This window comes from Vicugna pacos, chromosome 2 (genome assembly GCF_048564905.1).
Source record: "Vicugna pacos chromosome 2, VicPac4, whole genome shotgun sequence".
NCBI lineage: Eukaryota > Metazoa > Chordata > Mammalia > Artiodactyla > Camelidae > Vicugna > Vicugna pacos.
The window spans coordinates 19602226-19625520 of NC_132988.1; the positions used below are offsets into that span (position 1 = coordinate 19602226).

Below are 23295 nucleotides of genomic sequence, written 5' to 3' on the forward strand. Positions count from 1 at the left end.
TAGTAGCATAGGCAACAAAGTTGCAAGTGTATAATTTTAAATACTCACAGCAAACAAGCAAAAATCAAGTTAGAATTTGATATTATTAACTGGTGCTGATTTATAAAAAAAATTTTTTTTTTTGCTCTTACAGGTAAAATCCCATTACAACAAATATATAGAAACTCATCTTTGAAAGGTTTGTTAGCTGTTTCCATTATCTCAGGGAATGGTTTACAGGAACTAATTTGTGGATCTTAACCAATTCTACTTAAAAATTTTTGAACAAGTGTTTTGTATGATCCCAGAGCCTAGTAACAGTCACTTTCTACATGAAAAAAATTTTTTTGTTATAAAAATAATGCCTCCATCTAACATCTGTTTAAAAAAAATCTTTCACCTCTCAATGCAATTCACCTCTGCCCTTCATACTGCAAATTAAGATAATAAATACACCCATGTCACTAGTTATCACATAGCTGCTAATGGTAAAACAGATCTTCTAGTTAATTTCTGACTCCAACTGTCACTATTACTTTAATTTAAGCCTTCCAATTATCCAACATCAAATGACAAGAACGATCAGATTAAAATATCTTATAGCTTGAAAGAAGAGAGGGGTATGGAAGCAAAGCTGGAGATGACAGGTAAATCAGGCTCTGGGAAAGGTTTTAGGATAGCCTTGGTAATCACGGAAATCCATATACTCCGTTCTACTTAAAAATCTGTCAAGTCAAGTCTTGTTGTAAGGTCTGCTTCATTGCTAGGTATGAAGATTCAAAAGTTTCGTAGTTTTTAGCAATATATTTGACTTCATCAAATTTCACTGATGCCCGATTGGTTTATTCCATAGAATTTGCTATACTGGGATTTTACCTGCATGATTAATTTCTCACACAGATCCAAAGCAACCACAACACACTCACTGCAATGGAATCGTTTTGCTTTCAAAATCTTCTAGCAGTAGATATTCCTCTCCTTCTTCAGAAACAAAAGATGACCCTTGGCTGGTTTACAATCACATAAGAAATGGAGCAAGATCACCATTTATAAATCAGTGAAATCTGTTAAGCAAGTAATACTGTGAGTCTGTAACAACGACTATGACACAGGAGACACATTTCCAAAAGAGCCTTGTAGGTACAAGTGTTCTCTGCCAAAAATTATAGAGAACGTGTTTCTTTAATAAAATCTCCTGAACATCAGACATCATTAGTCGGGGAACATACACCTGAAATATACGCCTAAAATATAAGCTTCTATAGGTGGTTTCTTTTAAGCCTTCAAATGAGGGTTAAAAAAGTTTAAAGGTGAGCTTCCTAAAGATATGCGCGCACGGACGCGCGCGCACTTGCGCAGACGGACGCGGTTTACCTGGGGGGTTCAGGCTTCTTGCTTTGACAGTTGATGAGCAAGAGGTAGTCTTGAGGGTCCTCCTGGATGCCAAGAGTTTCCAGGTGTGGCGGAAGGCTGATTAGCTGATACGGAGGAGGAGGAGCAGCGGAGGAATCCACCTGGGCGGAGGGCGGTGCTGTGTTTATCGCTAACGGTAAATCAGCCGGTGCTTGTAAGGAGTTGCCAGGAGGCTTCACAGGATCTGCAACATCCAAGCGTGACCATCATTGTCTACGCCGTTTTAAGAATTGTTTCTCAAACAAAGCTACTTGAAAGGCTGGAGATAAATTTGTTTAAACACATGAAAATAGGATAAACTAGGACAACGTCCGTTAAAATACATTCTCCCTAAATGGCAACCTTGACACAGAAAATAACTGGTTCTTCTCAAAGACATCTGAGAATTAGGGCTCCTTCTTCCAGAGGCTCGAGGAAAGCCAAGGTTAACACTGGCCTTGAACATTCTTTGGTTTTAAGGCTACTGGGAATGAAGATGTTAACACAAGCAGCGGATTTTATTCCCCCATAGTAAGTGCTAAGCCAAGCCAACCTTCCAAGGAGATCCACTTTTTTACGTGGTATCTACAGGCCCGTGGCGCTGTGTGTGCCAGGGCCAGCTCTTCACCCCATTTATTTTGCTATTCATTCATTTCTTTCTACTTCCCAGCCGACTGGGGAGAAATATGTCTAATTCCAGGATTCACATTCAGGGAAAGAGCTTCTCTTTGACATCACTTCTCCTCTCAGCTCATAGCCTCCTTTGCCATTTATTGGTTTCTGTAGTATCTTCATGCAGAAGGGCTCAACAGGTAAAGAAGTAATTTATTAAGCACTTAACTATGCTTTGAGAAGACAGGAAAAAATTGCTAAATTGTGTAGAATGAAGTAATTTGAAAACAAGTTAAAAAATTAGGAAAAAAAAACGCTGTAATTATTGACACAACCAAGGAAATTTTTGAGGGCCGAAAACAAAAATTCTCTGTTAGTCTGGTTAGGAATACGGAGCTATAAATCAATTTAAAAAAAAGGTAAATGCTCATATTTGAATAAACAAATCTGTTTCTTGCCTGTTTATATTAGAATAGAAAAGACTGGGTTGAAACTGAGACTTCCACAACAAAACATTACCTAAAGATGCTAAGAAGTGGTAAGAGAGTTAATATGTTCTACAGAATAGAATCAAAGGCAGGTCACTTGGTCTGTCAATTCCTCAGGGAAGAGCCACATGTCAGCTCTGTTCTCCAGATTCTACAGAAAAAGTCCACGTGCTTTTGATACTGTCTTTTTGTATTCAACTTTAACATCCATACATGCACCACAGCCAAGTTTACAGAGTTCATTTAAAAACTCTTCTTGCTAGGCAAAGAAGCTCATATCCTAACTGTAAAGCTTGAATAATATATTAGTATTAGGGAGGGGAGGGTATAGTGGTAGAGTGTATGCTTAGCATGCACAAGGTCCTGGGTTCAATCCCCAGTACCTCCATTTAAAAAAAAAACATATTAGTATGGCTATCTTTAATTAGTTTGATTTAATTAATCATTAATTGTGGGTCCCCCAAACAAACAAAAAGAATCAGAACTCCTGGGGCAGATGCTCAAAAATATTTCCTTCACCCAGCTGAAACTCACTTAGCACTTTCTCTATGTCAGGTTGGAAGACATGGAAGCCAGGCACCCCCTGAATCTGCAAGACCCATTTGCATGCACCTGCGCTTTGGAATTTGCTCCTCCAGAAACTTGTGAGCCCTACTAGGTGCTAACTGAGTACAGAAATATCTTTCAGTTGGACAATCTGGCCCGAGTACACAGAAGTGGAGCTAATTTCCAACGTTCTGGCTTTGTTATGCTTCATGCAACATCAAGTCTTCATACAGGCTCACCCAACAAAATCTAACACTTTATGACAGGGATTAATTAGTTAATTCTTTCTTATTGATGAAGGGCCAGAACACAAAGTGGTGAGAAAAGAGAAATGAATTTTTGGACATTTATACAACATCATGCCAACATTTCATGGGAACTGATAACTACTTCACCATGTCTAAATGACACTGATTATAGTGTATATAGCATACCTTATGAACTGTCTTGCTGTTTTGATTTTGTTACAAATATAAAGAGATTTATTTAAGGGGATTTAAAATGCCATGAACGTATCAGTGACTTAGAGTAAATACTCGTGGATTATCAAACTTAAAACTATGAAAAATATTTACCCTTTAAGGAGCTTAAAAAAATGATACAATACAAATGAACTTGTTTATAAAACAGAAAGAGACTAACAGACACAGAAAACAAACTTACAGTTACCAAAGGGGAAATGGGGGACATTTGGGATCAGCAGTACACAGTACTACATATAAAATGGATAAACAAGAAGGTCTACTGTATAGCACAGGGAACTACATTTAATAGGTTACAATAAAATAACCTGTAATGAAAGAGTATGAGAAACAATATACAGATGTATCTGAGGCACTGTGTTGTACACCAGAAATTAACACAACATTGTAAATCAATGATACTTCAATAAAAATAAAAAATAAAATAAAAAGCTTAAGAAGAATATATTCAACACTGGAGAGGAAAAAAAAGCAGAGGGATCAGAAAGCAGCTGCTGGATCCTACAGGGTGCATTCACAAGTATATTTTATGTATTTCTCCTTTCTTCTACCATAGAGATATGGTAAGACAGTATAATCCAGTTCAATTTTTAGTTTTGACTGAACGAAATGCAAGTGAACACTGGAAATACATTACTACATAAAACAGTATGAATTCTACTTTTCCACTGTAACTCCTAAAATAACTTTTCCAGGTGGTTGTTTTTACAGATAACACTTTTCCTTTAGTATTTTTTCTAAACTAGATGGCTATACACTACATGAACTGAGTGATTCATCGTAAGTGGGAAAAAAGTCACCCCATCAAGCAATAACTATTGTCTGTTTTATTAACACAATGGGATCGTCTCATTTTTAACCTTCCCTTTCTCCCGCCTGTGAATGACTAAAGTGTTTTCACTCTATAGCTTCAAGATCCTCTCAACTTCCTGGTGGGGGGGGGGGAGAAAAGAAAAATGAATAGAAAAATAATAAAAAGAACCAGATTTAAAAGTCCTTTTTTTTTTAAATCTTGTTTACAATATGGGAAGACTTCTGTATATTTCTAAAAGGCAAGAATCAGACAGAAACTTTCATTTTATTCACTAGCAAGCTCATGGAAGAAAAGGCCTTTAAATGAACAGCAAACCATTTCAAACAACACGGCTACAGGGGACTTAAAGGGGAAGGGGACACTGCTTTACCACTTTGGGCTCAGATAACGCATCATCTTCAAAGTTTTAGTGATTTTACTCATGTTAATTTGACTAGAGACTCAACTCTGCGTATCTTGTCAGCATGCATGGTATCTAAATATTCTCTAACATAAAGTTTCCAGCCAAAGTTAACCAACTGGTCTGAAAAAAGAAACTTCTGTTCCACCTTGTAAAGACATGTGACTACCCCATGAGTAGTTGGGCAGACTGTTTACTGCTTTCTGGCTCACTTGGGTTTCCAACTTACTGCTCTAAGTAATGCTGGTATCATGTTTCTGAGAACCGAACATCAGCTTAGGGTTTGCTTATGTGTGTACAATTATTTCCTGTCTCTTAATTCAGAAGGCATGAAGAGTAATAATTAGCACCCATCAGAGGTCTAATAGGCTGCAGTATCAAACTCTTAAATTGAACTTTACGTGGAAAGCAAGTAAGTACTGCTAAGGAAAGCCTTCACGAGTTTTCCGTGAAGAGGACCAGATGGTTCTGTGAGGAGAACCACCAATAATAAATCGGTTCACATGATCCTGACCTTCCTTAATGCATAGTTTTATTCTATCTGAAACCAAAAGGCCCTGGTGTTAGTGTCCCTCGCAGAAGTTGGGGGTGCCCAGATAATGCCTCTAAATATTCAAAACACTATGTATTTTTTTAACCAGATGGCACAAAAGCTTAAGCCTAGGGAAGCAAGCCTACTCTCTCTTTTTTTTTTTTTTTTTGGAGGAGAGGTAATTAGGTTTATTTATTTATTTGATGGAGATACTGGGGATTGAACCTGGGACCCTGTACATGCTAAGCATGGGCTCTACCACTGAGTTACACCGCCCCCCCCCATCCTACTCTTTCTTATTGGTAAGGTAGAATATTTCCAGGTGGACAAGAAAGGTCCTCTGCTTTTGTAACTACTGACATACCCTACTTGAGCATGTGGTAATGAAGCTGTGGTGTCGCTCACCTCCCGTCAGGAGATCAGATGAGATCCTTTTCTCCAAAGATGGGCTACATTTGCTGACAAAACATTTTTTTGTTTCTACTGCGAAAGTTTTCCTTCAGGTTCACAATGAAAGGTATGCAGGTTAAGGTCCCTCTGTTTCTTTTCATTCTTGATTTACCTGGTCTGTCATAGATTTTTTTTTTCCCTCTAAAGGGATGCATTTCAAATAGATCTATGTCTAATTAATCTAGCAAATAAGAGTCCATAAAGAGTATGCACTATTATTAATGCGAAAATAACCATCTTCTCACTTCTGAACACACCCTTCTTTATGGAAGAACATCTTATAAAGGTAAATCTAACAAAGGAATACAAACTAGAAATAGCAGTAGTTGCAATTTTCAGGGTTGCAACGTGAAATTTCTTCAGTTTACTTAATCAGATATTGAAGATGTTTAATCATAGCCCAATCTCTTTAATGGGTTTCAAGTTGAAAATTTTATTTGTCGTGACCATCTCCTTAACAGAGTGTGAAAACATTCCTGGAGACTTTTTAAAATAAACCGTTAGTCAGTGCTGACAAATGCCTGAATTCTTATCCAGAGGTGTCATGGCCTCAGGATCGCTTGGTGGATACAATCACCAGGTGCCTCACCTCAGGGGACTCAATGAATCAAGATCTCAGGGGCAGTAGTTTGAAAATATGTGATAAAACAAAATAAGACAAATTAGAACAAACAAACTCTGGTTCAATTGGTCCTCAGACAAATACAAATTAAAACCACTACACACTCACTGGAATGGCTAAAACTCATGATCAACAATACCAAACACTGGCGAGAACTTTATGAAGTAACTGGAAATTGTGTATGCCGTTGGTAGGAAAACAATTAGTACAGTAACTTTGGAAAACTAAAGCTACAAAATCTACTAAAACTAAATATATGTACCCTGTGAGGCAGCAATTCCACTAATGGGTATATACCTAGAAAAGCTAAGTGCTCATGTCCATCAAAAGATCCACGTAAGAATGTTCACAGCAGTTCTACGTGTATTAACTAAACACTGGAAACAAGCCAAATGTCTGTCAACATTCAAAGAGATCAATAGTTTATGATACAGTCACACAATGGAACTCTATATAGATGTAGAACTCCCGCTCATGCTACATGGATGAAATCTCACAGACTTACTGTCGGAAAAAAGAAGCTGGACTCAGTGGTTTTATTTATATTACAGTCAAGTAGGGGCAAAACTAATCTATGGTAATAGAAGCAAAATAATGGTTACATTTGAAATTTGATCTGGGTTTTTACTGGAAAAAGCATGAGAAAACTTCTAGGGGACTGGAAATGTTCCATTTCTCGATCTGAGCGGGGTTTCATAGATTCCTATTTCTACATATAGATATGGAATGAATGTATAAAACTATATTGAACCGTACACTTAAGTTCTGTGCCTTTGACAGTGGTTTAAGTTATACCTGAATAAAACACTAAATAAACAGAAATTTAAGTTCCCCAATTAAGAAGCTCTGCTTTATAGGAGTGGGAGAGTGTGTATATTCTCTCACATGGTAGTTTCCCTACTTTTCTAAAGGGAAGACTATCAAACAGAGAATTATGCTATTTTTTTTCTTAAACTAGTATTAGCTGAGCATTTTGAGTATAGCAACTCAACTGATTAAGAGGCAACTTTCTAAACTTGCTCCTGAAATTAGAGCAGGAGCCTTTGTGCCAAGTTGGTTAGCCGAGTTCAGCCCTAGGGCTATGTTTCCCAGGTCTTGTTTAGCAGATTTCACAGCTTCTACTTCGGTGGAGAAACAAAAATAAATCTGCACATTTCCAAGAAAAACAAAAGAAATTAGTTTCTACTCGCAAATCTACTAAATAAAAACATTCATAGGAACCACACACAGTTCAATGAGCTAGAATTGAAAAACAGATTCAGCCTGCCAGCATTCTGAGTGTGCAATAATAGCAGTGGTCACCTGGGGCAGCGGAAATAACATGGTAACGATATTTTGAGAGGTTCCTGGAATCAAAACACAGGTCAGATTTTTCCCCTTTCCTTTTGTTTTCAGGAGAAGATTAGTTACTCTCCTAGGGATTGGGCATACTTATTTTCTCAGACTGTAAAATCCAAGCAGAGTCTATTTCTTCCCACGTCTACCCTGAAACTAGTTAGAAAGAAAAATCATTTCGTGTTATTAATTTGAAGCCGAGAGTGGGAGCATATTCAGCTGTCTGAAAAAGGAAGGACACACAGGGCTCAGGGGACAGATCTAGGTAAAAACAAACGCACCTATTATTCAGTGAGTGGAGGTGAGGTCTACCTGGAAGCAAGAGATTATAAAGCAGGTAGTAAAGTTAATGGAGGAACAAAGACATTCTGATATTTACCTTGTCATAGTAAACTGTATGAGTGTGATCACAAAGAATAATAGCAATTCTCTGTGGTTCAGCATTTGATACACATCTTTAAATACGTGGAATTTTAAAGAAGGCGTCTAGCAAAGTCAGCTAGTACAAATGAACAGGGAAATAATGGTGGCTGCCTTTAAAGCCTTTTTGGAGAATTGCTACTACATATAAAAACCCAAAATTATAGAGCAAAATGAAGTGTTTGTGCGGCTCCTTGGTATTACACAATGAAGGACTGCTCATCTTTCACTGATTTATTCCAAGAAACTCAAGTCTTCAACATAGTACAGTAAGAGAGATTTCTAACTATGGCTCTTTGGGAGACGACCGGGATGAACTCATAAAAAAAATCTAAATCATAGAATGAAAAAAATACAAACATTTGCATTTAGATATAGTTCAGGAACTAAAATGAAAAAGTATTGGCAAACTGAAGTCCTTAGGGGCTTGCTTTAATGAACAGATAAAAATGATTTGCAATTAGCATAGCTATTCTTGGTAACCAACTCTGCTTATATATACCAAGTCTGATTAATCATACTGTTAATTTTCTTGCAACTTACCCTTTTATGGATATTGTGAAGATTAAAAGTTCACAAATTGAGCGCTTCACTCGAAGCAAATATACTTCTAATCTGTTTTACAAGGATTTGGGAGTTTTGCCGCTGAAAATGTGGCTATGAAGTTTCGAAACATTCCGCCTCCCTATACCTTTTATGAAGTAAAAACAGGCATTGTAGCCAATTCTGACTACTAATACCGATGAAAATGTTCCACGAAGGGCAAAAATAAAGTCCTCAGTACAGTCAGTTTTTGTCACAGAGCCATTTAAAACTACCTAGGCTTTCCCTGACCCCTCCCCTAACATGATCTCAGCTGTTATCTGTGCTTTTTTTCTCTTTGGCAGAGCACCTATCAACTGGCATTATAATTCCTAGATTATATGACTGACTCTCCTACTAGACTGACTGTAAGCTCTATGAGGGCAAGAACTGCATTTACACACTCAGTATCATACTTTAATATACATATAATTATACCTTAATATTATGCATTAATACTTTAATATATGTTAAAGTATGATTTATACAAAGTATGATTCATATAAATGAATAAAAACATATATGTATACCCATATAAACATATGTACACACACACATACACATGCATATATGCACAACCTGTGCTTATCCACTGGAATGAATTATTTGGGGTATGACTCTTCCCCCACTGGATGCTCAGTTCCCTGTCTATAACACTTGCCATCTGTCTCCCTAACTAGTCACTTAATATGTGTTGGTTGAATGAATGCCCACAGCCTTGTAGAGAGCTGGCAAACCCAAATAATTTGGTAGATTGATGAATTAATTTTCTAAAGCAGACAAAACTCATCTTGTTTCCAGTGATGACGGGGTGTTAAGGAAGCTCTCAGGTGATGAGAATCATTCTGTGGTGGACAAATGGATCAGACTCCATGCCTTAAACCTTGCGAAGTTAACCTGGGACACTGGAGCATTAGAGATTCTCATTTTGGGGGTTTGCAACTCGAACCTCCCCTGAATGAGCTGCCCAAAATTACACTCACATTCCTAGATAGAAGAATGTACTAAGAGGGCATCTCATATCCTTCGTTAAATTGAAGAATTATAAAGAAAACAAAGAGAGACAGAGGACATCTACCAAGGTCTTTCAGATCAGCTGAATCTATACGGCAGTCAATGGAGACAGAAGTCAGCCTTTATGTCCCCCAGACAAATCCTAAATTGAGAAGGTAGCAGGCAAAGGAACATCAACACAAAGATCATACGACTACTTAAATCATTTTAGCTGACAATCCACCCTACAAGGAAATGAACGTGATGTCTAAATCCAATAATTATCATTACTGAGTGGTTGTTAAATCACCATTAAAAAGAGAGCCATCTCATTTGTGACTTAAAAAAATCCTCCGCTGTACTCAAATATAGACTATGTATGCAAACAAGAAAGGAAAGGCGTTTAACTGGAGTTAGAAATAATACCCCCAGGTCCACTTAGAATGTGAGCATATTTAGTAACTTGACAAAAACAACTGAAGCCTTGATTCCACATGTGCAACACTTTCTTGAGGCTTTTAATCAGTAGAACCCTGTTGAAGAGTTCCAGGTCATTAGCCTCCTGTGGAAATCAGCCGCCCCCTTCCCTTTCTCAGTGCTGCTTTCCCTTGGGCGTTCTGGATGCCCTCCTCAAGGGGATCCCCCCTCCCCACTGGGCTAATCTCAGCCCTGGAAGCCTTTTCCTCCTGGGGACTAACCGGCCAGCGAGGAAATAGCATGCTGACCCGAGCTAATTAGAGATAAAGTTACTGTTTCACTTCAATCCAAATCTTGCTGTTGACTGTTACTACAATTTTTCCACCCCTCACTGCATATCCAGCCCTCCTAAATATAGATATTCGGGAATGCACCTTTGTCAATGTGAGTATAACCATGAAGGTAACAGGGTCAAAGACCTCAGGCCGCCGTTATTACTGATTCTTGGCTCTGCAAACCTAGATGTGGATTGGAGTCCCCTACAAGGGTTCTTAGTGTTTGTTTTAAAAAGGAAGATAAGTGGGGAGGGTACAGTTCAGTTGGTAGAGTGCGTGCTTAGTGTGCATAAGGCCCTGGGTTCAATCCCCAGTACCTCCATTTAAAAAAAGGCAAAAAAAAAAAAAAAAAAAAAAGGCAGACAGACAGGGAATTCGTGGCTAGTGCAGCTATATAAAAGCCCCCAAAGAGGAACTCCACTTGTAAAATTCTTCTTGAGGCCCCTAATCATTCAGCTCTTCCCAGGAAGGCACCCAAACCTCAGATCCTCAAGCAACTCTCCCCTTGCCTGTATCGTTCACAGCCCTCTTGCTCCAGTCAAGGAGGGGTCTGCTCCACCGCTGAGTCCCTCCCTAGCCCCTAAGCCTGCAGGTTCTGCATAGCTCCTTTCATTTATGTAGACAGAACACTACTTCCTTCAAAAGCCTATAGTTTACAACTGATCTTCCTCCAAGAAGCTTTCCTTCACCACCTCTTATTCAAAATTTGAGTCCCCTCTTCCTCCCTGCTCTTTTTAGAACATCTGTGTTAAGCAAACTCATATGTTGATTACTTTTTCATCATGTTTTGTGACTGATTCTCATTTGCTTTTCCTAGGTATCGATAGTCACCTTGGCCATTTCATAACTTCACAATCCAACATAGTTTAAAAAAATAACTCCTGTGTCCCTCAACAGATGAATGGATGAAGATGATATAGTATATATACACAATGGAATACTACACAGCCATAAAAAGAAATAATTTTGCCTTTTGCAACAACATGGATGGACTTAGAGGCCACTGTGCTAAGTGAAATAAGTCAGACAGAGAAAGACAAATACTGTATGATTTCACTTATATGTGGAATCTAAAAAAATACAACAAACTAGTGAATACAGCAAAAGAGAAACAGATTCACAGATACAGAAAACAAACTAGTGGTTACCAGTAGGGAGAGGGAATACAGGGGCAATATAGAGGTGGCGATTTAGGAGGTACAAACTATCAAGTATAAAATAAACTACACGGGTATATTGTACAACACAGAGAATATGGTCAATATAACTATGAATGGAGCATAACCTTTAAAAATTGTCAAACACTATATTGTACACCTGTAACTTACATAATATTATACATCAATTATATTTCAATTAAAGTAACTACTAAAGAATTACATTGAGCCACATGAAAATGTTATTTTGATAGGATAAAATAGTCAAGCATAAGCAGTGCTGTAAGGTCCAAATTAATATTTATATAGGAACTCAAAAAATGCTATTAAATAAGCATTCTTCTTGTCACCTTCTACTTTGGAACATTATTTAGACACTGCCCCACAATAGTTAAATCTCTCTTACTAAAATCTAAAAAACGTTTCTCCTCAAAATGATGAAAGGATTTTGCTTTTTCCCAATGTTGTTACTGTTATAAAAAAATAAAATATTATATTGTGTAACTGAAATAATAAAGAACTTGATAAGTTTTTAAAATGTAGTAACAAAGAACTCAGGACAAATCACAAAATCTTGAACTTACCCTCTTCTGTGGGGTTAAACCCACAGATGTCACAAATACAACGAACCCACTTATTCATCTCCTCCTCACTGTCTGCTACCAAGTAGAAAATCCGGTCAATGGTGTTGATATCAAAAATGTAGCTGTTTTCAAATTCTTTTTTGTTAAATGTCAATCCTGCATCAACTTGCTGACATAAATTTAAATCAATAATACGGATAGGCTTCTTGGCATGATCATTTTTGTAATATTCCAAGACATCTGGATCTCCAGTCAAACGGCCACTGCGTAACACAAACCATCTCCTCTTCCATGCCTAGGGACAAAACAAAAATACCCATCTGGTGTTAATCTGAGAGAAATTTTTCAAGAAGATGCACACTTGTCAAACCAATTTTACAAATGCATTGACTAGAAAAGTCATATACAATGTTTTTGTTTTGACATAATAATCTACCACTCCAGCAAAGTTTACTGATGCCTCCTCAATTAACTTAATAATGTGCACATATATGTATATACATATTTATTATTTTCCATTAGATCTACTGAGAAAATATTAGAAGACATTGATTGATGTTATGTATATTACACTGATATGTAATAAAGTCAACAAACGAAGGGAGACTTGGTTTTCACTAAGTGGAAAAATGCACTGGTTTCAACAAATGATGCTGGGAAAAATGGATAACCATGTATAAAAGAATGAAGCTACGACTCTTCCCTTTTACAAAAATTAACTCAAAATGGATCAAAGACCTAAGTGTAAGAGCTAAAACTATACAACTCTTAGAAAAATACATATGGATAAGCTTCATGATATTAGATTTGGCAATGATTTCTTGAACAGGACACTAAGACCACAGAAAACAAAAGAAAAACAGGTTAACTGCACTGCATCAAAACTTAAAACTTTTATACACTTGAAGGATGCAGAGTGAAAAAGGCAAATCACAGAATGGGAGAAAATATTTGCAAATCATTTATCTGGTAAGAAATAAATGTCCAGAATAGACAAAGAACTCCTATAATTCAATGACAACAAATATAAACAATCCAATTAAAAATGGGCAAAAGGAGTTGAATAGACTCTCCAAAGAAGATATGCAAATGGCATGATAAGATGTTCCACATCACTATCAGAAGAGACGGGCAAATCAAAACCACAATGAGATACTACTTCATATACACTAGAATGGCTATTATCAAAAAAAGCAAGTGTCAGCCAGAATGTGAAGAAATCAGAACCTTTGTGCTTTGCTGGTGGAAATGGAAAATGGTGCAACTACTGTAAAAAATGGTATGGCAGCCCTTTAATAAACTCCAGTGTGGGTACATATTCAAAAGTATTGAAAGCATAGTCTCAAAGAGATATCTGTACACCCATGTTCATAGCAGCATTATTCACAGCAGTCAAAAGATGGAAACAACCCAAGTGTCCATTGATGAATAAAGAAATAAATGAAATGTGGTGTGTGTGTGTATGTATGTATGTGTGTGTGTGTGTGTGTGTGTATATATATATATATATATATATATATAAAATGAAATATTATCCTGATTAAAAAGGAAGAAAATTCTGACACATAACTACAACCTGGATAACCATGAGACGTTATGCTAAGTGAAACAAGCCAGTCATAAAAGGACAAAAATTGTGTGATTCCATTTATACGAGGTACCTCTAGAGTAATCAAATTCACATAGAGAGAAAGCAAAATGGTGGTTGCCTAGAGTAAGGGGGCGGGGTGGTTGGGGAGTTAGTGTTTAATGGGTAGAGTTTCAGTTTGGGAAGATGAAAAAGTTCTGGAGATAAATGGTAGTGATGGCTGCACAACAATGTGAAAGTACTTAATGCTACTGAACTGTCCACTGAAAAATGGCTAAAATGGTAAATTTTATGTTATGTATATCTTATCACAATTTTTTTTAAAGCAATGTTTTCTCATGCCTTAAATCATGCCGAATTTTAATCTATAGGTTGCTTTCTCTTTTTGAGGGGGTTGGGGAGGAAGAAATAAGGAGGAGAAAAAAGAGTTGAGAAGCTTTCCTAGTTTCTCACCTGGAAAGTAAGCAAAGAAATGGACTGTGGCAAAAATCTGTATTCTTGAGAACGAGGTCCAACTTAAAAAAAACTTTCTCCTTCTCTTCCCAACAAACTTCTACTGGCCATCTGGACCAACACTCAACGTGTACTTCCTTCATAAGTTTTGGTAAATTTTGAATTTGATTTTACACCTAAAGAAGCCTAAAATTCTTTTACTATTACTCTCTTTAAAATCTACATTGATCAAATAATGAAAGCAGAACCAACTGCCCGAAACAGTTGGCTTTAACCCCAACACCTCTGCCCAGAGACAGAATTAAGCCTTACTCCTCTTTGAAGGTCTTACTCAGGGACCAGTCAGCTAGATCAAAAAGACGCCTGTTTTAGCAAGACTCAGTCACCTACTAAGAGACTTTCTCTACTCCAGACCAAATATACAAAGCAATATTGCCCAAAGAGTATACTCAGGACTGAGGAATGCGATAATTTATGAATCCCAAAGGAATCAAGTTTGCTTAATGACCATTGTACATTTCTGTTCATCTGGAGAGAAGGATGGAGCACCAATCATATCTCAGTCCTACAGTTCTGGGAAAGTATAATGAGACCACGTCTCTTCCAGTGATAATTTAGGGTAATGACAGCTTTATGCTTATGGCATTTTCAGAAATTTTATTCAAAGTAGTACATGAGCTTGGTGCTCTACATACAGCCTAATCAGAACAAGAATGCTCACGATATTGGTACCGTAATATATGCCAATTTCTCCCCAAACATCATTTCTTCATTAACATACCTATCAGTCTACTTTTAAGGGTATTTTTTTAAAATTTTAGTATAGTTGATTTACAATGTTGTGTCAGTTTCAGATATACAGCAAAGTGATTCAGTTATACATACATATATTCTTTTTCAGATTCTTTTCCATTATAGGTTATCAAGATATTGAATATATGTAGTTCCCTGTGCTATATAGTAGGTTCTTGTTGTTTATCTATTTTACATATTATAGTAGCATATATATGTTAATCCCAAACTCCTAATTTATCCTCCCCTCCTTTTCCCTTTGGTAACCATAAGTTTGTTTTCTATGTATCAGTCTATTTGAAAAAATCTACTAAATTTATAATCACCAAAAGCAATAAGTGTGACATGATAGGGTCTATTTCTTTTTTTTCAGAACTTGGCATCTGTAACACAAAAGGCATTATGGTACCAACTAAAAACTGCTTCATTTTATCCTGAAATATACACGTGAGCAGAAAGGAGGACTAACTAAAATCCACACATGCTTCTCCAATAGATGTTGAGTCTTAGCCTCCATCTTCATAGAATTTTTTAATAAATTCTGATGAGTCAGTTTTGACTTGCAGTTCTAGGAGTGCTAGGAAGCAGTGACAACGGTCTGAGGCAGAGAGAGAGAGGAAAACAAAAACTAAGGGGGCGGAGTGGTCCCTAAACCAGCTCATTTGGTCTTTAATAACTTGGACAACTGTACCGATAACTGCATTAACTAGGGGGACAACTTTAGATTTAACATTTTAATAGCTTCTTTAAATTGTATCCACCCAAGAAAATTTAGATATATTAAGAACTAAATCAATGAGATAACCAATCACTAAGATACTGATTGGTACTTGGGGGAAGAAATACAAGTAGCTAATTCAGGATTCCTACTCTCAAGGAGTTTACTAATTATGAAGAAAACACTTACCCCATACATGAAAATACTTGAGAACATAGCAACTCTGGGAAAATATATGCAGAACTATTGCTAAATGGACACATATTCCTTCATGGAAAAACTTATGCAATCCTTAAATAAGAAGATAAGTAGAAAAATGGGGGGAGGGTATAGTTCAGTGGTAGAGCCTGTGCTTAGCACGCACGAAGTCCTGGGTTCAATCCCCAGTACCTCCATTTAAAAAAAAATTCGAAGTAGAAAAATTACAAAGACCTAAAAATATTACATATGCAGTTCTTTAATACCATCAGGATTTTAAATTAACTTTTTAGTGTAACTGCAGCTCAAAGTTAAAAGCAAATGATCAGCTGATGTCCAGAAGGAGACGGCAGTGTTGGAATTCTACAGATGCCTTAGATAATACTGGAAAGTCATAAAGTGTTAAATTCACATGAAATTTAGCACTGGTTTCTGCATTCTAAAAATCCATTCAGTTAATATATTACTTCAAAATAAATAAATAGCATCTCTTAGTAAAGTTATGTCTTTATGGATACCTTCCTATCAAGCAGTAAACTTGAACAAATTAATAGAGAAGTAAAGAGAAAAGAAAATACAGTATTATGTCATTTATCCAGGGCCATCAAGGAATCATACCTTTTTGTAAGTAAGTGATTTCTCTAGATAGTGACAGCTCCATCTTTAAACACAGATAACTTTTTAAAACTTTAATTCTTACATGGGAATCTTTCTAAAATGCCTTACTACATAATTCATGGAACATAATTCATCCATTCCCCAATGACATAAGCTAAATATTACAGGCATTAATTTCTATACTGCACTTCAGTGAAGCTCTCAGGCCGCTGGACTGTACGGAGGGTCATTTGCTCCTATACTGAATAGTGCCAAACTGCTGTGCTTGTATAGTTCATCCATAAATTTTTAAATACAGTCTTTTTTTTCTCTGAAGTTTTATCAGTTGTCACTTCTCCCCTTCTAATAATATGGTTTATAGGATGCCAAACTTGTTTCCTGCCTCAGGGACTTTGCACATGCTGTTTCTTAAGTCCAGGATGTTCTCTCCTCTCTTTGCCAGGCAGACTTTGACGTTTAGGCCTTCCCTTTCCTGACCACCCTCAGCCCAGCCACCACCTATGCAGAGCAGGGCATGATTTTAGTGACCCTATCACTTACCCCTGTAGTGATTTTTGTAATTTTGCAATCCAAGTTTTCTTTGTATTTATTTATTTAGTATTTAACTCCCCAGGCAGAATGTAAAGTCCAAGGAGATAGTGACCACGTCTACTTTACTTGCCATTACATACTTCCTGCATAGCACAGGGTTTGGTATTTAGAAATATTTGTACATGAAATAGTTTCCCTAAGACTATGAAGTTGTAAGATTTTTGAGACAATTAGTTTAGATGCATGGGCCACACTGAATAGAAAGGCGTGCTTTCAAAACCTGTTCCACTTAAGAAAAAGAGCTCCAATACTAAACGCATACATAATAAAATAAACATAACTAAGTTTTATCAAAACATGTGCACAAAACACCTTGGGAAAATGACAAAAAGAAGAAAGAACGCAATGTATCCTTTTGCTATAGTTTATGTGTCACTCTGTGTGCCAGCTGACTGTGTCCCCCTCCCCCTTCCATTTCTTGGCTCCCCTGTTGAAATGATATGGTTAAAATTTAAAAGGCCCTTGGAAAATGAAATAAATAGCCAAGAAATGAGTGGCAATGAGTTGCAGGGCACTAGACAGATTGGGCTAGCGATTACAGAGGCCGCGAAGACATTATCTAAGCGATGAACCCTTGCAGCAGGAAATTACAGCAGTAAAACACAGAATTTAGCCAAGCAGCACCTGCCACTTATTTATTTATTTTTAACATGCTCCAAATGGGAATGTTTGTCTCAGTCACAAAATGAGTCACCCTCACTGAATCTGGCACAGATTAAACTGGAAAACAAAAGCAATTACATAAACTACACACTTTAATAAGGCAGATACAAAGGTTCTCTGGATTAGGGTACAAAGCACAATTTAGCCACAGAATAAAGCTTGATGCTCGACAAGAGAACTGACATCAGCACCCTTGCTAATCACAGCACAAAAGCTCCTCTATGTTTTGTCTGAGCACAAAATGGGTCCACATAAATCAGCCTTTGTTATCTGAAAATATCTGGGATTCTTAAAGTTTGCCCTATTTTTATCCCTGCTGCCTTGGTAGCCCCGGAGAAAGCTGCACATGGCTTCACCAGCCCTGCAGAGCAGTAACAGTCAAAAAAGGACACGTTTTCTAGAAACCTTCCAAAACACTCAAAGCAATTTTAAACCAAAGTCGTGTGAAGAATCTTTTCAACTGCTGGACTTCCATGACAAGCAAGTTTGCTTGAGAGGAACTATGCACAGAGATTTATTTTGTTGTCCTTTCTTACGTGCAATCATCACTTCAATCTGAAGTTGAACAAATGATGCAGCGATAACACCGCATCAGCAGGTCTACAGTTTGTAGTAGCTTAAAAGCACCACACTCCCATACCAATGTCCAATCTCAGGGTTTCAAGATTAACTTTGGCCAATACATTAACGTCAAAAGAGAACAGCATGTGGAGTCAGTCCATGGATCCCAATGGAAACAGATTTAGATCAGACTGCCAAATTAAATAGCCATAATGCTTGGAGTATTTGCATTGTAAGTACCCATTCTGTAAGTTCGGTGACTGCCTACTGCTTATAGGATAAAGCCAAACTCTCTGGCAGGGCACACGGAGCTCTACCAGCCCGTCTCTATCTGTCCAGCTTCACCTCTTGTCTTTCTGCCTTCCCCACACATCAGAAATGCTTGCAGGTCCCCTAACACTCTGCTCCTGTCCTGCCTCGGGCCTTGATACATGCTGCCCCTCGGGACGTAATCCATCCCCTGGATTTAGCTCAGACTTTGCGGCACCATCCCTGAGTGGCCCTCTCCAAACTCTCTGTTTCTCTCTTGTTCCTAGTGACAGTGTTTGACATCCCTGCAACTGAGCTTCTTGAAGGCTGGAACCATGTCTTTTCACCTTTCATCTTTCTTCTCCTAGTCCCAGGGAGGTGCGCAGTCGATATTTGCTGAATATGCCAATCAACGGAGATATGGATGAAAATATGGGCGTTCTCATATTCTCTGTGTGCGATGGGGATATTAACATGACTGCAGTCTGCCCAGCCCATTTGCCATTGGCTGACAAGAACCTGTCAGGCAAGGCAGAGGTGCACAGACCATAAATTGTTTTGCTTTAAAAACTCTACAGATATGAGAGGAGTTTTTAAACTTTACTTTAAAGGAACTGTTCTTTGAAATAATTTTTGTAGTTAAGCCAACTGCACACGTATTACTGGGTATAGACTTGTCACAAGGAAGCAAGGTTTTAAGATAGGTTTATCACTACACACTACAGAGTATGAATATGAACACATTGGCAAGTAAGGACAGACGGAGTCCCAGTACCTAGTGGGGAGAAAAAGTTTCCAATCTAGATAATCCCCAAACACGGGGCAGGGACGGGTAGTGGGGGAGTTAGGGGTAGTGTGGGGGGTGGGGGAGGGTAATAGCTCAGTGGTAGAGCGCTTGCTTAACACGCACAAGGTCCTGGGTTCAATCCCCAGTACCTCCATTAAATTAAAAAAAAAAAGATTAAGAAAAGAAAATATTATAGATTAGCCCCAAACTATTACCTGCAGTAATGTTATTAAATTCACGAAATATGCTTCATTTGCCTAAGTGGCAAACACCATGCCTGCCGCATACACTTGTTTTTTAAACTCTCTGGTGTGACTGATCTAGCATGTGCTTGGTGTAATGCTTTCCAAGATTCCCTAATCCCTTTCACTGGACTTTTACTGGAAGTGCTAATTACTGAAGAAATAGTCAATATATGGGTGGGCAAAAGAGAAGAGGTCAGAGTGGTCCAGTGATTTTCAACTCTAACTCCAGATAAGAAGTATCTGGAAAACTACTTTAAAAAAAAATTGAGTGGAGAGGGTACAGCTCAGTAGCAGAACCCATGCTTATTAGCATGCACGAGGTCCTGGGTTCAATCCCCAGTACCTCCAATTACACAAATAAACAAACGCCCCCCAAACAAAACAGTTGTAGTGTGGGCATCAGCCCTGGCATAGACTGTTTTCAATGCTCACCAGGTGATTCAAATATGCCCCCCCAAAACAAAACAGTTGTAGTGTGGGCATCAGCCCTGGCATAGACTGTTTTCAATGCTCACCAGGTGATTCAAATATGCCACTAAGACTTCAGAACCACTGGTCCAATCATTGGTCAGAATTAGGTTGCTCCTTAAAACAGAATTACAAAGCCCAAAGCACAGAAATCCTTTAAGCTTGTGTCTAATTCCTTATCTTTTCAAGTCTTCTGCTCTTGCTCGTGCAGTTGATATCTCCCTTCTTATTTTTGTTCCCAATATTTATCCCATTGGTGAATATGTATGAACTCCTTTCTACTGTTAGAAACCTAGTCCAATCTTCAAGGTTCTGTCCAAATCTCCCCCTTTCCTTCCCATACTTTCCCTCTGGAGTCTTGGCAACTCATCAGTCACTGCCCTGACACATCTCTTACGTCACTACGGGACAGCTTGGAATCATCTGTAATTTTACTACATGTTTCCAAATGTTCCAAATGCTTGTGAATTATCTTCCCAACTAGACACTGTGTCCTTTGAAAGCCGAGACCATTCCTTAAATTTTTTTGTATCTGAGACAGCACTTCACACATTGTGAAGCCCTCAAAGCCTCAATGGGATGCTTTTTAAATTCTTCTGTTCATCACAAGGATTGCGGAGAGCCAGTGAACTTAAATGAAAAGATCTCAGGCAAAGGGAAGAGAAGTCCAAAGGTGTGATGAGGGGAGTCCAAACTTCCTTCACAGGATGCCATACGAGATTTTTCAAAACTACCCCTACCTGCCTGTCTCTCTAGCAAACTAGCACATTTTGTTTGGTTTTGAGTCCAGCATGCCCCACCTCTCTCACTCAGTGAGCTCCTACTCATTCTTCACGACCCAGCTCAAGACCTCTTCTTTGCAGCTTGCATCAACTTCCTCTGAGTTAAGGCAACTACCAGCTCCTGCTTCTCTGAGCTCTCAGCACACGGGTCCTGAATAGCCCATTAACAAGGCCATCCCATTAGCACAGTTCAGAAAGAACTCCGATGACTGCACTGAGGTCTCTCATAGCTGCCGAACCCTCAAGTGGACCTTGACCTGATAAGCTGAGCACTTTCTATGTCCTCAAGCCAACTGCCTTTCCATCATGAAACACCACCACTGTAATTTTCCTAACTCTATATTATCCTAGGAAACTGGGGGAAAAGAAGAGGGGAACTTTCTTTTTCTGACATCTCTTAAAAGGTCTTTCATGACTGGTATGTAAGGAAAGGTCATTACTATGAAGTCTTTGTTAGAATTCAAAATGTATGTATCATCTCAGAAATCTGTGAAATGATATGGTTGAAGATTCGTGTTTCACAAAATGAAAATGCTATTTTTCATAAGATAGGCTTTACTCTAAACTTCATCAGCAGGGTAATGACTAAATTTAAGTAAATTATGAGACATTGATACAATAATAAATCAATGCAAAACATTTAAAAAGTGAGTAGATCTGTATATATGAAAAATACCCACAAAGTAACTGTTAAATTAAAAAAAAAAAGCAAGTTGCAGAATTGTATGATGCTACTTTGTCTGAAATGATTGTGTGTTTGCATGCACACACCAACTATGTTTAGAGAGCAGGTCTGGAAGGAGACACCGGAAGTGTTAACTGTGGTCATTCCAGGAATAGGAATGGGAGGGTCAGACCAGTTTTGCATTTTTATTTTATATGATTTTGTGCAGTCTGATTTTTTTCAAGGAGCTTTCATTTATTACTGCTATAGCTTTAAAACTATTATGTTTTAAAAGCTTTTGTCTAAAAATGCTCTAAAAAATAAAGTCTATTAACTAATATTTTAAAATCTAGGAATGGTGTACACAACACAAAAAAAGTCTATGTATGTATGGAAATGCATACTCTTCTTCTTATTCTGCAATTAGTGAATAAATTTAGCCTTTCTTTTAAATATAGAATTCCAGGATACATCTGGAGAGAGCCTTAGTCAGGAAACAGCTTAGACAAAGTGTAACTACTTTGTTTTAAAGACTAGAATTTAGAGGGTTTAAAAAAAAAAAGGAAAGTTGGGAGCACTTAAAATAGAGGAACAAATTTCTTCCCTCAAAGTCTGGTGGTTATAATATTCTTACAATTTTAATTTGTTTTAAAAACATGTCTGTAATGGTAATATACTTAGATATTTAAATATCTATAATCAGCGCTCTGGGAATTACTTTTTATCTATGAAAGATACTAAATTTCTATAATAATACAACCAGGGTAAATAAAATAAAGAAAAACAAATTAACCATGAAGCAGGGACAAAAGAAAACCATTTGCTTTAAAACACTTGAGTTGTTTTCCAGGAAGCACCATCTTTTCTCACAGAGCAAAATAAGGAAAAAACAGGCTTGTGGAAGTTTCCACTCCGCTGGCTCTGTCATTATGATCATCTGTTCCAAACACACACAAGCCTAAAATTTCCTGTTTTCAAACTATTGTCACCATTTTCTAGCCTAGTGTTATCTGTGCTAACTTTAGCTTAGTAATATAAACAAAAGAATACACCAAAAATAATGCAGAACAATGCCTAGATGTAGGCTAACAACTGTGCCACAAACCTTTTACCTTCGAGTTCACATACGATGCCTAGACGAAAACAAATTAGCTAGACCTAAACCAATTTCACAGTAGCAAAACTAGCCCCCCCAACACAAAAAAATCTAATTTAACTCATATGCTACAGTAGCACGTCCCGAAATCAAATTTAACTCAAATGCTACAGTGGCTGGGGAAAAATTCAAGGAATTTTGAATTATTAATTAATAGTACATAACATTTACTCATTGAAATCATTGCTAAACTAATGCCTACCTCAAAGCTCTGGTGTTAAGTCCTCCATAAAACAAACAAAAAAGTAATGACAAAAACTTCCTAGTATTTAATATGCCACAAATTAGTTCTTACACCTTTTGGGGTCATAGACTGCTTTGAGAATCTAATAAAAGCAATTTTGAATCTTTTCTTTAGAAAAAGACACATACATGGTATTAGACAGTTTCAGGGGTTCACAGAACCCCTGAGGCGCATGTTAAGAATGCTTGAAATAGGCCTATCCTTTAATACTTCTCACCACAAAGCACAGCTTGATAGGAAACCCCGGACCCCAACCTCAGTGACTGAAGCTGCACAGGAAAGTAGGTCACCTCATGGGGTTACCTCTCAATCCAGCACTGTGGGGCAGGCTGACTTTATCTTCACCTGTGAATACTAGTTCATACCTCATCAGATTCC

General features: G+C 37.6%; 1 protein-coding gene across 4 annotated transcripts in view; it reads right to left on the reverse strand.

The window, feature by feature from the left end:
- GAB1 (GRB2 associated binding protein 1) overlaps positions 1-23295 on the reverse strand; it is a 113103-nt gene that overhangs the window by 24885 nt on the left and 64923 nt on the right. For all 4 annotated transcript variants that reach the window (XM_031692330.2, XM_072976468.1, XM_072976461.1 and 1 more), the window contains exons 2-3: positions 12141-12435; positions 1354-1576 (exon numbers count right to left, since the gene is read on the reverse strand). In XM_031692330.2, the coding sequence (XP_031548190.1) occupies positions 1354-1576; positions 12141-12435 (518 nt within the window). The remainder of the gene's footprint in view (positions 1-1353; positions 1577-12140; positions 12436-23295) is intronic.